The sequence below is a fragment of the Dryobates pubescens genome, chromosome Z (genome assembly GCF_014839835.1).
Source record: "Dryobates pubescens isolate bDryPub1 chromosome Z, bDryPub1.pri, whole genome shotgun sequence".
NCBI lineage: Eukaryota > Metazoa > Chordata > Aves > Piciformes > Picidae > Dryobates > Dryobates pubescens.
In genome coordinates, this window is record NC_071657.1 from 19,718,733 (window position 1) to 19,736,946 (window position 18,214).

Consider the following 18,214-nt stretch of genomic DNA (forward strand, 5'->3'; position numbering starts at 1 on the left):
TGCCCCCAGCTTGGTGTCATCTGCAAATTTAACAGACACATGTTAACTTTATACTAATGTAGAGAAGAAGGCTCTAGTTCTGCAAAATTGCATACTATATTTCTGCATAGGTCATTCTTATTGCTAATTTATCTGTGATTTGGGAGGGAAGAAACTAATCCAACATGTATATAATCTCTTTGATATTTTTCTTCATGGAGATTTATTACAGAAGTGCTGATTAAGTAAAATTTTATTATGTTTTTGTCTCTTCAGCATGTGAAATATTTTTATTGGCACAAGTAGGCAGCCACCATGTATCTCAACATACATCAGGTGTTGCTTGTTTATCTAAAAAACCTATCGTATTATATCATGTGTATGACTTCTTGTAGCTTACATATCAAAACTTACGCAAAAATAGATTTCAAAGCCAAAATATAGCAGTGCTTTGGTTTATATCCTCTGGTTAAAAGCACTTTCACCCAGAAACCTCAATATAGTAAATATTTACTAATAATAAAGAGATTGTGGTTATTCTGGTTTTGCTGATGAGTTTACAAGTTAATCGGGTTGTACACGCAGTTTTAGAAAAATAATTCTGAGTTGTCTTTAATGGTGTACAATGGATACCAAATCTTATTTTCTATGTTTGATCAAAGCTGTGGTATATCTGACTTTTTTACAAGTCAGTAAAAAAGATTTTTCACAAGGCTTTCTATAATGTTACATTCTATAAACTTTCGGCACAGATTTAGTATTGAGGGTCAAGTAGCTACTGAACTGGTTGAACAGTGACCTTTTAAAGTGAACACACAAAAAAGTGTCCTTAGCTAGGTGCAGTTTTCCCAATACACTTCAAAACGTACTAACCACTTTGGGGTGTAAATGAAGAGTAAGCAGTGGGAAAGTAATGTCTGAATCACTGGGATTAATACCAAGTTGCCACTTGAAAGGCTTAATTATTGAAAGGGCAAATGAATGGGGGTCATGGGAAAAAAAAAAAAGAACTGGATAAAATATGCCAGAGTTTCCTATAAAACCAGACTTTCCCAGAGGATGAAAGCCAGGTTACCACTACAGCTCCATGACCAATAACTAGTTCAGAATAATACTAACTTTTCAGTAAAATCTCTGAGGATATAGCTATAAATTCAGTCTGTAAAGTTTATGGGATAGTCCTGAAGGGAAGATGCTAGGAGAAACATTGTTACCACTACTGGAACTCCATGGTCTGTCTGTAGGTTTGCCAGTCATAAAGTTTTGAACATTATGATGAGTTGTATTACTTCACAAAGTTTTGTTCAAAACACTTCAGTTATTTCCAAAAGTGAACCAAAGAAAAGTAACTGGCTGCGGCCAGGGGGTTGCTGAAGAAGATCTCCTGTAGTCTTTGTCAAAGTGGTAGCAGAGAGAAAAGCAGACATCACTCATGGGTGCTGTAGGCAAGAGGAGCAGGTGCTCTGGTCACAGAAGATCACAGAATCACAGAAACATTCAGGTTGGAAGAGACCCTCAGAATCACCAAGTCCAACCAATAACCCTACTCTACAAGGTTCTCCCCTAAACCCCAAGCACCACATCCAAACGACCTTTAAACACATCCAGGGTTGGTGACTCAGCCACCTCCCTGGGCAGCACATTCCAAAGCCTGACCACTCTTGACATGAATTTTTTTTTCCTAATGTCCAGTCTACATCTACCCAGTTGCAGCTTGACGCCATTCCCTCTTGTTCTGTCACTAGTTACTTGGGAGAGGAGACCAGCATCACCCTCTCTACAGTGTCCTTTCAGGTAGTTGCAGACAGCAGTGAGGTCTCCCTTCAGCCTTCTCTTTTTCAGACTAAACAGCCCCAGCTCCTGCAGTCGTTCTTCATCAGATTTATTCTCCAGGCCCTTCGCCAGCTTCGTTGCCCTCCTCTGCACTTGCTCTAGCACCTCAACATCTCTTTCGTACCGAGGTGCCCAGGACTGGACACGGTGCTCAGGGTGTGGCCTCACCAGAGCTGAGTACAAGGGGACAATCACCTCTCTGCTCCTGCTGGACACAGCATTTCTGGTGCGAGCCAGGATGCCATTGGCTTTCTTGGCTACCTGGGCACACTGCTTGCTCATGTTCAGCTGCTTGTCAATTAGAATCCCAAGGTCCCTTTCTGCCAGACAGCTTTCCAGACGCACTTCCCCAAGCCTGTAGCCTTGTAGCAGCTGGAACACGGAGCATAATGTGTTCTCAATCTGGTCGCTTGTCAATTGAAGGGCACGTTTGTTTCCTGAAACTTCCAGCAGTCACTGTGCTTATCATCCCTAAAAGTACAACAGACGTTGCTGCCTCTCAGTAGTTGTGGTGCAACTTTAAACAGGACAGTTTTTCTTGTACAAATTCCGATGTTATTTCAGTCAATTAATGGTGACTTATAAAATGTTTACCACTGCTAATGCTTAAGGTGTGGCCTAACCAGTGCAGGGAGGTCATTCTGCCTCTGTACACTGCACTGGTTAGGCCACACCTTGAGTCCTGTGTCTGGTTCTGGGCCCCTCAGTTTAGGAAGGATGTTGACTTGCTGGAATGTGTCCAGAGAAGGGCAACGAAGTTGGTGAGGGGTTTGGAGCACAAGCCCTATGAGGAGAGGCTGAGGGAGCTGGGGTTGCTTATCCTGGAGAAGAGGAGGCTCAGGGGAGACCTTATTGCCATCTGCAACTACCCGAAGGGAGGTTGTAGACAGGCAGAGGTTGGTCTCTTCTCCCAGGCAACCAGCACCAGAACAAGAGGACACAGTCTCAAGCAGTGCCAGGGGAGGTTCAGAGAGGATGTTAGGAAGAATTTCTACACAGAGTGAGTGATTGCCCATTGGAATGGGCTGCCCAGGGAGGTGTCACCATCATTGGAGGTGTTCAGGAGGAGACTTGATAGGGTGCTTGGTTGCATGGTTTAGTTGATTAGGTGGTGTTGGATGATAGGTTGGACGCAATGATCGTGATGGTCTCTTCCAACCTGGTTTATTCTATTCTATTTTAAGTCAAACAAGAGAGAACAACAATAAATGATTAATCCATCTGAGCAGACATCCCACTGCAAAAGGAGGAGGCTTCTGTCTAGAATCTGTTAGGCTTTTGAATCTCTGTGTTCAAGCAGGACATAAGCATAAAAATAATTTTAAAAAAAATTGTCCATTGAAGAACGCAGGTGACTCTTGTCTGAAACTCTTGAAGCAAAGAATTGGTAATTTCTATCAGTATGGTCATCCTGACAGAGATGTGTTGTTCTTTATTCTTTTGAAGATAAACCTATTTGTCATGCTGAAATACCTCTGTCAGAAGAGATTTCCTCAAACTTTGAGTTAAACCCTGTCAGGATGCTATCCCTGTTGGGTCCTGGTGACCACTGCATCATCTGTTTAATTTGTGTTAGTGATTCTTGAGTTTAAGCACCAGAACTGAAAACAATTTTCTTGCATCTGGATCTTTCAGATGTGTTTCTGTGTTGCCTGTCTCACTGTACAACACTAGAGGAATTTCCTGGCTTGATTCAAGGGCCAGACTGGCAGGATTAAGTGAAAAGGTAGAGGAGAAAGGAAGGGCCTGTTGCACAGGGAGTTCAGGGAGCATGTGGGAGCCAGTGGGGGTGGCAATGTGTGTGATGAAGAGTATGAGCATGGAGGATGCTATTTGGAAAGAGACTGATGGTAGGAAAGGACAAGGAACTGGGAGATAAAAAACTTGACACAGTAGGTAGATCAAATTAATGAGTTCAGGACTGGCAGACTGTAATGAAGAATGACGCTGAGAAGACGACAGTAGCCTTGTATGAGTTGGGTGAGGGGAAACACCTGTGACACTGACATAGTATGTACATGCAGAAGGCTGAATTGGCAGGTTGGAGGTTGCTTTAAATGCTTAAAATTTTTGAGTGCCATGATTTGAATTTAGCATGTCTTTTGTGTGTTTGTTTATGTGAAGTGTATCATTCTTTAAAAAACCCTCGTCCAGATTCTGGTTTATCTCAATATGCAGGGCTGAAATCTGCAGTGATTCAGGAATTGATTGACAGCTGACAGCACCCTTGCTATGAGTGTGGAGGTGACAGTGCAGGCAGCATTACTCAGAGGGTGAAGAGCATGTCAGAGCTGTGATGGATTTTTTTTTTTCATCCCCCTTTGTTGTTCCTTTCCCATGCAGGGTCCTTTTTTCAGTCAAGGTTGTTGAAGCTGAATGCAGCCTAGTACAAGTAAAATGGTAATATGACCCTGTGCAGTGTGTGGCACTGTATAGCAGTTCTTCCAGACAGCCAGAAACTCTAGAAGGGGCAGGAGATAATGTGGGTGTATAGAGTTCCCTGTTAGCACCCATTAACAGCCTGATAATGCATAACTTATTCTTGGACTGGTGCAAACATACTGATTTTTTAATTATTTTTTTTTTAATGTGGGGTGGTTTTTTCCAATGAGCATATCTAAAAAACTCCTTCTAGAACAAAAATTCTTGCAGTGTCTTCCATCTATTGTTCTCATGAGGAATGCCTATTGAAAAAAAAAATCAGTCTTTGATTTAAAAAAAAATTAAATCAAAGATGGTCATTATGAGAAATTTGAATGATAATTAAGTTCCCAGTAGAAGCAAATCAGTTTTATGGGAGGCATCATGGTTATCAAGTTATCAGGGTTATACAGCAGAATTATATATAGTTTTTAAGATAAAAAATGTATTCTTTTGTCTCCTGTGAGCATTGCAGGAATAAGGAATTTTCTAGGGAAGTTTAAAGAAGTTTCCTGAGAAGTTAAACTCCATCAATTTGGAAACATATACCCCTTTAAATAATCCAAAATAATACCATGTTTTGGAAAAGCTTTTTGGGGATGTGGGAAATTGTCATTACATAGACTGTAAAAGGACACTATGTATTTCAACAAAAATATATTCAAAGAGATGAATTTTAAATAGGAAGTAATCACTTTCATATATGTACAAGAAGTTTATATAAAAAAGTGTTTCTTGATTGGTTGCAGTGTAGACTTCATAGAATTAAGTACCAAAATATCCAGTTTGTGATTGACAAGTGGAAAGACATAGCTTAACTAGCCTCTAGGCAAGCAGCAAATTAAAATCCCATGATATTTTCATGGCAAGCAGAGGTTCTGCGCATCCTGATTCGGGATGCTTCAGAAACAGACCACAAGCACCTGGCAGAAAATGAGCACATGTGAATTTATAATAAACTCATGCACTCTCAAAGATTTATTTTAAATAATTCTTCATGAACATGGAAGATGCATTCCTTTGAACCTACAAAAGCTGTGAAGCTGTGAGACAAGCGAACATTGTCTTCTCTGGGAAGCTGTGAGCAGTTCTGTGGTCAAGCAGGGCTCTCATTGGTGTGTGGTGGAAGATGAGAGTTCATGTCCCAGCCCTGGGCTGCTGAGCAGCAGGCAGTCATTGGAAGAAGGGGCAAGCCATTCAGGAAGTCTACAAAGTTGTCATGAGGCTGTGCACAGAAGCTGCCTTCAGAAGTGCCTCAGTTTCTGTCTTCTGGTAGAGAAAAAATTAGGTGCTTACTATTGGCACAGTCATTCCAAAAAAAGAAGTATGCCATGTTTTCTAATGAATTTTCTTGACCTCTCTCACATAAACTCATTGCAATTTTACAAAACCATTACTGTTCACTTATTTTGTCCTATACTGAAATAAATCTGTTCTGAAGCATAAAAAATTCCCATTTTATTATTTTCCCTATGGGGCCTAGCCTTCCGCCCCCAACCCCATTGAGAGGTTCCATAGGGATTTTTGTCCTGTGGACTCTCCCTTTATTTGAATAAAGCTTTACAGGACTTCTCTGTCTCCATTGTGAACATTATCCTCCAGCTGTGGACCAATTTTCCTTACACCCATAAGCCAAATATTTTGTTAATTATTTATTTTAAACTTTTCCATGTCAATGTATCTTTTCTCTGAATCAGATCAGTTTGTGTTTGTGTTTGTGACAAAGCCTCAAATTGCACTCTAGCCATTTAGCAAAAAGGGGAGAGATTTGTCTAGCTGGAGTTCTTGCTTCCAGATAGCTTCCCCTCTCTTAATGGGTTGTCTCTTAAGTGAATTTTTAAAGGTATTTATAAATTTAGGACAGATACACTAATTGCAAAACCAGGCAAATAAGGTGTGTCTTTGGACATTTTTCTAGAATATGATTTTCTAGCTGGAATGCATTAGATTGACATTTAGTAAAACAAAATTAATTCTACAGGCACCTTAACATGCCGTGCTTGAAAGTCAGTGCTGTAGGTTACATCCTTCAGACAGATCAGGTGTGAAGTTCTTTGGAACAGTGGTGGTGGGGCATCTGCGTATGTCTCCACAAATTTGAGTTTTCAGAAAAAGACCTCTGAAAACAGTTTGGTGTGTCAGCTGTCAGTGAAAGGGGAGGAGAGAGGGAGGGATGGATTAGTCAAGTTTGGATGGTGTGTTTGTATGATGTATACTTAGGGCGCAATGTGGTGTCGTATTTGCATTTGGTAAATCCTCAGTTTGTGAAAGTATTTTTTTCTGTAATATGACTGTATTGGGAAATGTCTGCACATACAAAATAACACTAATGTAAATTCCTTTTTGTATGCATTGTGCAAATCAGGTCAAGCTGTTTTTACGGTATCACAGTATCACAGTATAACTAAGGTTGGAAGAGACCCCAAGGATCATCAAGTCCAACCTGTCACCACAGACCTCATGACTAGACCATGGCACCAAGTGCCACGTGCAATCTCCTCTTGAACACCTCCAGGGATGGTGACTCCAACACCTCCCTGGGCAGCCCATTCCAATGATGAATGACTCGCTCAGTGAAGAACTTTCTCCTCACCTCGTGTCTAAACCTCCCCTGGCAGAGCTTGAGACTGTGTCCTCTTGTTCTGGTGCTGGTTGCCTGGGAGAAGACACCAACCCCTTCCTGTCTACAACCACCTTTCAGGTAGTTGTAGAGGGCAATGAGGTCGCCCCTGAGCCTCCTCTCTTTTCCAGGCTAAACAATCCCAGCTCCCTCAGCCTCTCCTCATAGGGCTTGTGCTCAAGGCCTCTCACCAGCCTTGTTGCCCTTCTCTGGACACGTTCAAGTGTCTCGATGTCCTTCTTAAACTGAGGGGCCCAGAACTGGATACAGGACTCAAGGTGCAGCCTAACCAATGCAGAGTACAGGGGCACAATGACTTCCCTGTTCCTGCTGGCCACACCATTCCTAATACAGGCCAGGATGCCATTGGCCCTCCTGGCCACCTGGGCACACTGCTGGCTCATGTTTAGGCAGGTGTCAATCAGTACCCCCAGGTCCCTCTCTGTTTGGCAGCTCTCCAGCCACTCTGACCCCAAGTGACTCTAAGTGAATATTTGTAAATATTTAGCATTATTGATTTAAATATTTCTCTCTGCTTGAACATGCAGTGTTCAAATGAGGTTTGGCTGCTTGACTGCCTTTGGCAAAAGCAATGCTTACTCTTAGGTTGATAAAGACCTCCAAGAACTTTGATTATTTACATTCTTGTTCCTTGCTACTTTTTTAGATGGAAAGTGATGAAAAACTGTGGTGGTGTTCTGAGCTTGAGGTAGAGGTTGGGGAAATGAACAAAGGAGAGTGAGGAAGTGTTGTTTGGACGAACCTGTTTGTTACATTATTGCTGTGAATGAGATGAATTGGTGGCTCTACTCACCTTCAGTGGCATGATTGTGTGCTACTTTTGTACATAATTTAAATCTCCTCAGTAATCTTTACTTAGTACGAAGTATTATGAGGTGTTGTTCTAAGTTTGGTCTCTGAAAATGCTGCATAATGTTTGCTGCCTGCCCTGTGTCTCTTTCAGTACACTGACAGTGGGTAGCTGGTCGATGCTTGTGGGCTGGTGCTGACTTGCACATCAGGAGCTGTGCTTGTTCTCTGTCCTTCCTTGAACACCAGTGAGGAAAACGTTGGTGGCCACGCTTCATTGTCAGTGTATGGATGTACCTCATGTACCACACAGGCACTAGCTGTTGTCTAGCACCTGGGTAGCAAATCAAATATGTTTCACACTTAGTGGGCTAGTAAGCCATGCAGCCCCATACTTGACAGGGAAATGTGGGGATGTTACACAGGTGTCTCAATGTGTCAACTTCATTGTGTGTCATCCCCTACAGTATCCACTTTGTTTTTTCAGGCACTAATAGATTAAAGTCTCTTGTTCAGCCTTAGAAACCACCTGCTTTTATTCTGTATTGTTATTTCTTGCCTGTATATAAGCAGAATAACTAATTCAGAACCAGATGTGACCTTTCCAGTAGTCTATAACAGTGGTCATGGTGGGGGGAGTAACTCAAAATTCATGTTATGTTCAACCAAAGTGTGGTTGGTTTGCCTTTTTTTTTCTGTGTGATCTGCATCTATGCATTTATGAGTTTGTACTATGAGGTGGAGTCTGTGGATGCAGTTACTATCAGAAGAAAAAATACATGATGAGTGAACTACAAAAGTCAACATGGTTTTTATTTTGCTTTTAATAAAAAGAAGTTTCAGTTTACTGCTTTTCTTTCAAGAGAGGCATCATACTGAAGCAGACATGTCTTCCTTAGTCTTTAAATTCAGTTAACACCAATCATGGCTGTTTTGTCCTGTACTGCTGTGTACAGTACAACAGAGAAAATGAAAATAAAAATCCAATTAGAAAAACCTCAATGGAGCTAAAAAATAGCAACATGGAAGATAAGTATTCCTGATGACTAAATATACAATAATGTACACTGTACACTGTGTGTACCATTTAAAAAATAACGATTTCGCTCTGATTAAAAAAATTCAATTAAATCAGGTCTTTCTTGAGTGTGCTGGCTGTCATTTCCTTTATCCAGTAGAAACCTGTCCTTCTGGTTATGAAGCCGTGGTGCTAACATGTAAAACAAGATATTATGACTCATTCAAATAAATCTTTGTTCCCTCCTGAAAGCATTGCTGATGATATTTTCAAATATACTTGGGTTTACCTCTAAGAATGCAATCCTCTAGCAAGTCCAGGCTTAATGCAAGGCAGATTATGTAATTTTTGTAATGCCATATGATGTGAATGTAATCCTGTTATCATCTTTGATAGTTGTATTTTGCAGTTTTGCTGAATGTTGCTGTAATTTTACCAGGGAAAATAAGATGACGTTTCTTAGTTTGCAAAACTTTCCTCAAGTGCAGTAAAAATTATATATTTTGAGACTGAGAAGAAGGATACATCAGCAAAGTTACATTCTTAACTCTACTTGAAGAGGCAGTTCACTTGCATGAAACCCTTGTACCAGGTGGCCTATAATGAGATCTTTAATTGAAAATGAGGTTGCAGTGGTTTCAGTGAGCATCACTGTTTTTCGCCTGAAGAGTCATCCTCCCTGCTGGATAGGAGGTTAAGGAAAGTGGGGTTAGAAAGGAGTCTGGAAATACCTGCTGTCTCTGCTCAGGCTGAAGGCTGTGAAAGGGATTAGCAAGGAGAACTACAAAGACTACTGCACACAGTGTTTTGGCTTAGGATAAATAAAGTATTGAGCATCTTGCTCAGCCGTTTTCAACTGGATGATTTTGCTTAGCATTTCCCCATAGACAGGCTGTCTCCTTCTGTAGGACCTGTACAATGGAAGTGTTAACAGCTTTGTAAAGAGAACAAATTAACAGGCATTTATGTTTTCTTTCAGTATGGCAATACAAGTGAAAAGCGGTTAGAAAGCTTTTTACTAATGGTTGCCATTTATCTCCGGAAGAAAAGAAATGTGAAATGTGTGTTTATTTCATGTGGGTAACACATTAGGAGTAAAGCTGTCCCAGAGACTTTTTAAACAGAACCCACTGCAGTCCTCAGCTGACTAAACGACTTCGTTCAAGAAAGCTATCTCAATCTGAGACTGGTAAAGAGTTACACAAGTTAAATTCCTGTAAGACTTAAGCTTTTTTGGTATGTTAGTATCCCTGGTTACTCACAGGAGTGTGTATTGTTTACAGTAAGATGGAATGGAAAATTGCCAGCTTAATTTTTGAGTCACAGAATAGTTTGGGTTGGAAGAGACCTTTAAAGGTCATCTAGTGCAACCCTTCTGCAGTGAGCAGGGACATCTTCAATTAGGTCAAATGTCTGAGAGCTCCATCCAACCTGACTTTGAACATTTCCAAGGATAGAACATCTACCAGCTCTCCCGGCAACCTGTTTCAATGTTTCACCACCCTTATTGTCTAAGGTTTCACCCCTATATCTAGTCTAAATCTCTGCTCTTTCATTACCTCTTATCCTGTCACAACAGGCTCTTCTAAAATAGACTGTCCCCATTTTTCTTATAGCCCATCTCTAAGTATTGAAAGGCCACAATGACTTCATGTCCTCAATAATGTCATCCAATAAGGTCTCTTTGCTGTTGGATTACTCTTTCTTAGTTCTGTTAATAAAACTAACTGATCCTATGAATAAGGTTACTTAGGTCAATGGAAAGCTCATTTACAGCAAACAGATTTGAGTTTCACAATTACAGCATGTCTTTGCTGGGCTGTAGCAGTTTGGGCTGGGTGCCCTCTGCTGTGTTTATATGAGGGGTACTTCCTGTGTCCAAAAGTCCAGCCCAGTGAGTGGACACAGGAAACCAGGTATTTTGTACCATAATTCCCTGTGCCACTATGAGATCCAGTGCGGGGTCTGGCACTTCCTCTTTCTTCCCTCTCCACCACCCAGTAACTTGGGGGAGATGTCTCCTGGCCTTGGGCCTAGTCAGGCCCAAGGCCACAGGGGAATGGGCAGCCTCAGATCTGGCCAGCTGAGACTAGCCTAGCAGTGGGGTGGGGGCGGGGGGGAAGAAGGAGCCCTGGGCGTCTTGGGTGTACACTCAGGTGAGCATGGGATGTTTCTGGGTCTGCTTTGGGATTTCTTTTGTCACTGCGCTTCTGGCTCTCTGTAGACCTTCACCACTTTCCATTTAAACTTTCCATCACTTTTGCAATCCGTTTGTCTGAGTTGTTTTTGCCCGTGATGGGGAGGGGTCTGCCTCAACCCATCACATGGGCACTGCCTTGTGTTCCCTGTAAATCATGGTGCAGGGAACCCTTTTTATGCTGGCTACAGGGATTTGCTAACTACACTTTGGTTAACAGTGTCAAAATCTTGTGGCTCTTAAGAAGCCAATGATGTGGTTCATTCTGTCTGTAATACTATTTTAACATTTAGTACTTCAGATGCAGGTTGTTTGGAATCAGGGGCTTCTTGTTTATTTTGAGCTTCTCCTGTGTCTGTTTCTAGACATACCTGTCCAATCCTAGGTTTCCAAGGTGGTTGTACTCTTAAAGTGTGATGGAAAGACTTCCGTTGGTGAAGGTAATTTACTTTATATGACTTAAGAAAGATGAAGTATCCATGTGCTTCTTAGTGCAAAATCTCTCCTGCTCCTATGAATAAGAGTTGATTTAAAGACAAAATGGACAATGACTGCTTTGGTCTTGAATCCCTGCTATCTAATAATGTAACCTGTCCCTTAAATTTATTTTCTCCAAGGTGTGTTTTGTTTCTGTCTTTGTTGTAGTGCTCTTTATAGTCACAGTATAGCTAAGAGGGACCGATTCTTGTCTCATATTGATCTTGCAAGGTGAGTTTCTTGTTGAGGAATCTGCTGATAAAATCACTGTATGGATCTGCTTTATCCAAGATGCTGCAATGAATTGTAGTGATTTTTTACTTACTTTAATTGTGTTGTTCCCCCAGATTGTTTTCTGTTTTGTGGATGGTCATTAAGTCTCACTATACAGGCTGAGACACTATATAATTACAGTTGCTTGGTGTAAACAACCTGTATAATGGCTTTATACTGTTAAAGTCTGAGAACATTTCAAAAACATCTCCTGGAAAGTATGTAGTAAGTATGATGAATATCATGAATATACAATTCCCAGCCTACCAGAGAGGTTGACCTTGTCATGGCTTGCTTGGAGAATAAGACGCTATCTGAATTTGTTGTATCATCTCTGCCAGTGTGCCTAGGTACGAATCCTGAACAAATGTACCTGCTGAAAAAAAATGGATGCACCTTCACCATTAAAACTAAATTAAATTATTGTTTAAATCAAAAATACTTGCCATTTTGCTTTGAAAATTACTTGTTCAGAGGTTATGAAGTAAAATAGCATAAACAGTACTTCCTCTCCTTGTTTCTTTTCTCTCCAGTGATTTTACTGCAGTCTAGCTTTTTATACAATACGAAGCAGATAACCAAAACATAATTATGACTTCTGTCTATATTTTCTTCTGGAGTTTAGGACTGTAATAGTCAAAGGCTTGAACTGATTCTGAAGGGGAGTAATTCTGTGTACTTATTCTTAGACTTCCTAGTCAATTTGGTGTTGGCTGCTGTTGATAAATGGACAAATCAACATCCTGGTGGAATGAGTATTTTTTATAATGTTGATTGCAATATTGTCTCCAGAATTGTTTGCAAATACTGGTGTGGATCCTTAGTGAAGTACTATTGAAGAGAACAATAGGATTATTTCAATTCAGGGTATTCAATTGCTCCCACTTCTACTATCAAAAGTATTTTAAAAGAAAACGGATAAAACCTAACCCTCTCAATGAAGGCTACTAACAGAGCGTTTAATGATTTAGATTATTTAGATGATCATTTAGATGATTTAATGATTTAGATCTTAAGTACAAAGTTTTGCCTCCTGATCTTCATTGTCAGAATATGAATGACAGGCCTGTACTGGAAGGAAGAGTATGATTTTAGAATTGAAATATGTAATTTCAATCAGAGAACAGAATTTTTCTATAAAACTGCCAGGTTCACCAGCATCACGCTTATGCAAGTACACTTGTGCATTTATTTTATTTTCATTTTATGTTTTAACTGGTAGCTGGCAGCTACATAATAGGATTTACAGAACGATTCATAGAGATGTGTGAGGACAAAATATTCTGCACAGATGAATTTTTTTGAAGGCACTGGGTACTGCCTCAGTTTTGTTGGGTTTTTTTCCTTTTTTTTTTTTTCCTTAAGGCAAAGCTAACTGAATGCATGAATGTCATTGCACATAACTGACAAAGGCCTCTAGAGCATCTGTGTCAGAAGGCTCTGTAAATTCTTTCCCACAGAAGTCAACGAAAGGGTCGGTTGTCCTGGGCTATGTATTTCGTCACTTAAACCTAGTAGAGATAGATTACTTTGGACTGCGCTACTGTGACCGAAGTCATCAAACGGTGAGTAAAAGACATGCCAGATTGGATTTTCCATATGTAAAATGTATCCTGTTTGTGTTATTTGCCTGTAAATCATTAGTCACACTTTTACTAGCTTTCACTATTTCCTGCCTCAGCTTTCTAGTAATAATTTTTCTGTATTTGCATTAAAGTCTTGAAACAGCCATGAATATCTTATTTAGGAACAGAATCAAGTGCTAAATGTTGTTTAAAACTAAATGAAAAAAGTAGCAATAGTATAAAATCATTATATGAAAATACGAGTATTTTCCCGTTTTAATTCTGTGCCCTGGATCCAGTGTTTGATGAACTATGCTTCCTGGCTTTGCTTGGCCTTACTGTGTCTGGCAGCAACATCCCTGAGCATGTCATGGACTGTGTCATTTGGCCCACTTGGTGAATACCTGTTTCAGAGTGTATCATATGGTGGGCATGATGGCTTCCTGTTCACTGGGTCACTGCCCTAGAGTCAGGGTGTTTTACAATGACATTTTCAGTCTGTCTGAACCATCTTTGTGTCCTTGAAACCGTGCTTTCTTCGCAGGAACTCATCCAGTGTCTGAGAGCTTTTTCCACAGGGCATTACAGTACTAAATGGCTGAGAAAATCAAAATCATGTAAAGATGTTTCAGCCAAAACAGTCACTAGCTTGGGGTGGGGCTGTTAGGAGTCTCCCCTCAAAATAGCCTGTGCAGGATTACTGAAGTGAAAGCTGAGGAAGGAGATGCTTAGCACATGGGACCAGCACTGTATGCACAGAGTAGTCTTTGTATTACCTTAATTTTATAAAGAAAATAATGCCTAGCCTGTGGTTAAATTAAGTCAAGCAGTTATGCTTTTAAAGCCACTGTTCTGCACTGAGAGTACCACACAATATCCTGATCTCAAGAGATGCCACATTTTGTCTAAAAACAATAGTAAATTATTGAATTGGCTAAATATTTGCTATTTTCTTCCCTTTAGCAGAAGCTGACCAGATAGAGATTGAAGTCAGAACAATATTAGCAGCAGATTATTGATTGCTGAGAGTTAGTCTGCCCTACTCAGTATATCTTTATTTCTGGGCCACAGTCTAGACATTTGGGAATTTAATACCTTGATAAGCTTCTCAGTATGTTTCAGTCCAAGGAGATGAAAGTCAGATTCAGCTGTGAACCTAATGTAGACTGTGAAAACAGTATTTTTGATTTTACTCAGGAAATTGAGGTGTGATGGAAGAGCTCTCAAAAATGTTTCCCTTTTTCCCATAGAGGCAAATAAAGTAGAAATGGCTATTACTGTGAGCATTTCCGGATGGATACACACTGTGTATTTAATGTCATATATGGCATTATGAAAATAAGAGCACATTACATCACTACTGTGAAAGGCTTAACACATAAAGGCACATTTTAGGATGCATCCTGTTAACTGACCACATGATTTGATTGTATGATACTAGTACATTTTGTAATACAGTAGTGTGCATCATCTGTGGGCCATAAACCCATTAACTCAGCCTCCCAAATACAACTACAGCCTTTTTGCCTTTTTCTGTCATGTGATATTCTAGTGGTGCAAATTTAGTGTTAGCTTTTGTCTTTATTCTCTGTCTAGCTGAAGGTCAGGAAGCGACTGTTTTCGTAATTTTAACATGGATTAGAAGACATTCATCCCAATTCCTTTGTTTACCTATTTTTGCAGTAGCATTAGTCATGTCATGGAGGTAACTGTTTGTGATAGCACAGGTGTGAAACTCCAGCCCCTCTCTGTAAGGTGGTCTGCTTGCCTGTGTTTTGTCTGGCTTCTGCACAGGTGGGCAGGTGTCTCTGCCACCTGCTTGTGTTCCAGCCCCCTGGCCAAAGTGCTGTGCATCTTTTCCTGCCTGTGGGTTTTCTTTGCAGGGAAATTCCAGGTGTGAAAGAGTGTAGTGCACCTGTCAGGTCTCTCTTGACATGCAGATGAGAAGCAGCCAGAGGATATAACCCTGGACCACAACAGTGGGTTATGGAGTATGCTTGACCTGCCTAGTAGATGCTGCCACACTGACTGTGCTTTGGGCTTTGTACCTGGGCTGTCATGGCAAAATACTGTGAAAATACCTGTTCCTGGTACTTGTTTGTGTTTGGGTAATTAAAAGTTGATGTTTTATTTGAAAATGTCATGCATCAGTAAACCTATGCTACTGTGTTTATTTTTCTGTGTTTTGTTACCATTGTTGCTATTAATGGAATCTTGTAAGCTCTTGAGAGTGGCCAGTGTAAAGGCAAAGCTTCCATGCAACAAACAAGATTTTGTGCTTATTTGTAAATTTATATTCTGTTGTGCACTGAAAAATATGTCTAGAACTCTCTGGCCTGTTGTGGAAATTAGTCCTGTAACAACTGGCAAGAAGCCTAAATTTGAATTTTGGAATGGATGTGTTTTGAATTTGCAGCAGCAGATTTACTAAGGGAAGGGGAAAAATGTTACCTTCCTAATTAGTTTTAAAACTATGCTCTTGAGTTATTCTCAGAGAAATGCATTGTGAGGTTCTGCCGTCTATTTATGTGTTGCTTGTGATGGAACCTGTTTGGTCTGTCACGGGGTTTTTGCAACACTATATATTTGGCTGAATAGTAAATAAAGCAAGGGGAACAAAACTTTTTATTTTAAAGAACACAACCCAGTCACAAAAGAAATGTGTTTTTTTATTAAGGGTTTGAAAGAGCTTGTTTTGTTATTTTCACAATTACTTTTGCATACCTCCGCACTTCCAGGTGGTCTTTTAAGTGCTGTGTTGGTGTGCTACCTCTTATGTGAGTGGTATAGTAATTGTTCTAGTAATGCCAGTAGAGCTGTAATCGGTGAACAAGGTTTCACTGTGCTAGGAAGTATATGAATATATGGCATTAAAATGGCCTCTTTTTGGACAGCTAAAAAACTACTAGCATGTGAGAGGTAATAGCTGGATGAACCAAACAGATGGATAGAACTGGGTGGTACTGGGAAGACCATGAACTGCAAGATAAAGCATAAATTTATTGACAGTGTCTCTAGTGTAGTAATTTGGTTGTATTATACAAATTTGGCTTTATTGGCAATCCAGGTTCCTCCAAACTCTCCATCATGAAAGGACAGTATTTAATTTGTGAAATCTAGCTCTGGAAGATTACGAGTTGACAGTACAGTGTAAGCTATAGCTGTCTTGTGTTCTGAACAGAACAGAACAAAACATAATCTTTAATAATCAATTAAAAATGCGTTGTTATAAAACTACACCAAGTTGGACAGATGGGTTAAACTAATGTTTTAGGTTGCCAGAAGTGTTTACTAACTGCTGAGTACTTTGGCTGACAAACTGCATGATGCTTTTGAATGTAGTAAAAAGTAAGTACCATTTTTGGTGCAAATACTTCAAAAACAAAAGCAGTTTTCATTGAGTGGCACTGAAGCTGTCAGTGTGCTTCATCATCAGTAATTCACCTGATCCCTTTGTATTGCTTTAGAGACTGCTGACAGTTAAGTCAGCTAAGCTGAGACCAGGTACAGTCTTCATGCTTAATGTGGGTGATCAGCTAGGCTCTGGTTAACAGAGCCTTTTTTCCTTCAGCCTTATTTGCCAGAAATGGAGGATGTTGTGCCCCATCTGGTATTTTCTGGTGAGACATCACCCAAATCTGTGTTGCAGAAGCTGAAGATGGCTTAGGAAATGGTCCTGTCTTTTAGTATCTGGGAAAAACAGCAGCCCAGTGATGCATCTTTCCTTCAGTGGAAGCGGGGACAAATTCTGGGCAAGCCAATATTCAGAGGGCCATGCAGGTACCCTGTCTGTCTCACTTTTGGTTCCCCCTGTGCTGCAGGTCCCAAGTGGTCCTTGCATAGTCCTTTTGCTTCTGCCTTTACACATCTCTGGTGTGCCTTAAGATACTTGTGCTAATTACAGTTCTGGCAGGAGGACAGTATTTTCTTGTGGCAGACAAAAGAGAGTATGGAAATGGCACTTTAAACACATAATGTCTCAGGAAAAGATGAGCAGAATTTGATGAGGTAGAGGGTACTTCTGAAGCCCAAAGCCATTCTGTTGTCAAATCACAAAACTCTGCTGAAGAGTCATACTTTCTAGTGCATCTCTTACAAAAAAATAATTTGAAACTGCCTTATTGCAGAAAACTAGACAACCAAAATAATTTAAACTAAAAGCATGATAATCAAAACTTCGTGTGCTTACTTCCAGAAACCTGGCTGCACTTTGCAATCTAACATTGGTCAGATTGCCTCCTCACCATTCCTAATTGAACTCTCATACTAAATCTGCTTCACCTAAAGGTTATGCAGGAGGCTATGTCTGCATTGTACAGCAGGCTGTGATGCAAATATCCTTTTCTTGTCTGATACAATGCTAATCTGATACAATGCTAATCTGAACTATTATGTTCTCAATATGCAGCATAGTGATACTCTCTTAGGGCACTAAGTGAAGAAATACAAATACAGAAATTCATATCACCATGTTAATTAAGTATCACAGCCCAGCTCATTTCCTCAGTCCCAGTTAATTCAGGTGCAGGCAGTGCTGTGTGAACATGTGTACTGCTCCAGCATCTGAAGCTCACATGATATGGGCAGTGTTCTGTCTCTGTAGCATACATCTACTTTGTAGTGTATGAGGAAGCTCTGTTTTGAGCAACCAGACCTGAGAGCACAGCAGTTGGGAGGTAGCCCAATATATTTTGCAGCTGCATAACTCAGAGGGCATGTGACAGAGGGGAGGTGCAGATCTCAGTTGCTTCTGGAGCTGGACTTTCTCCTGTGAGTTGCTGGGCTGCAGTGTCACCTGTGGCAAAGCTCAACATAGAAGCCTGTGCTATAGAATAGAATAGAGTAGAATAGAATAGAATAGAATAGACCAAGTTGGAAGAGACCTTTAAGATCCTCGCGTCCAACCCATCAACCAATCCAACCCACCTAAACAACTAAACCATGGCACCAAGCACCCCATTAAGTCTTCTCCTGAGCACCTCCAATGATGGTGACTCCACCACCGCCCCAGGCGGCCCATT

General features: G+C 40.5%; 1 protein-coding gene across 1 annotated transcript in view; it reads left to right on the top strand.

Moving 5' to 3' along the window:
* The window catches only part of EPB41L4A (erythrocyte membrane protein band 4.1 like 4A), a 157,999-nt gene that overhangs the window by 46,907 nt on the left and 92,878 nt on the right, over window positions 1–18,214 (top strand). Inside the window, exon 2 of the mRNA XM_054177937.1 lies at window positions 13,089–13,193. Within this exon, the coding sequence (XP_054033912.1) occupies window positions 13,089–13,193 (105 nt within the window). The remainder of the gene's footprint in view (window positions 1–13,088; window positions 13,194–18,214) is intronic.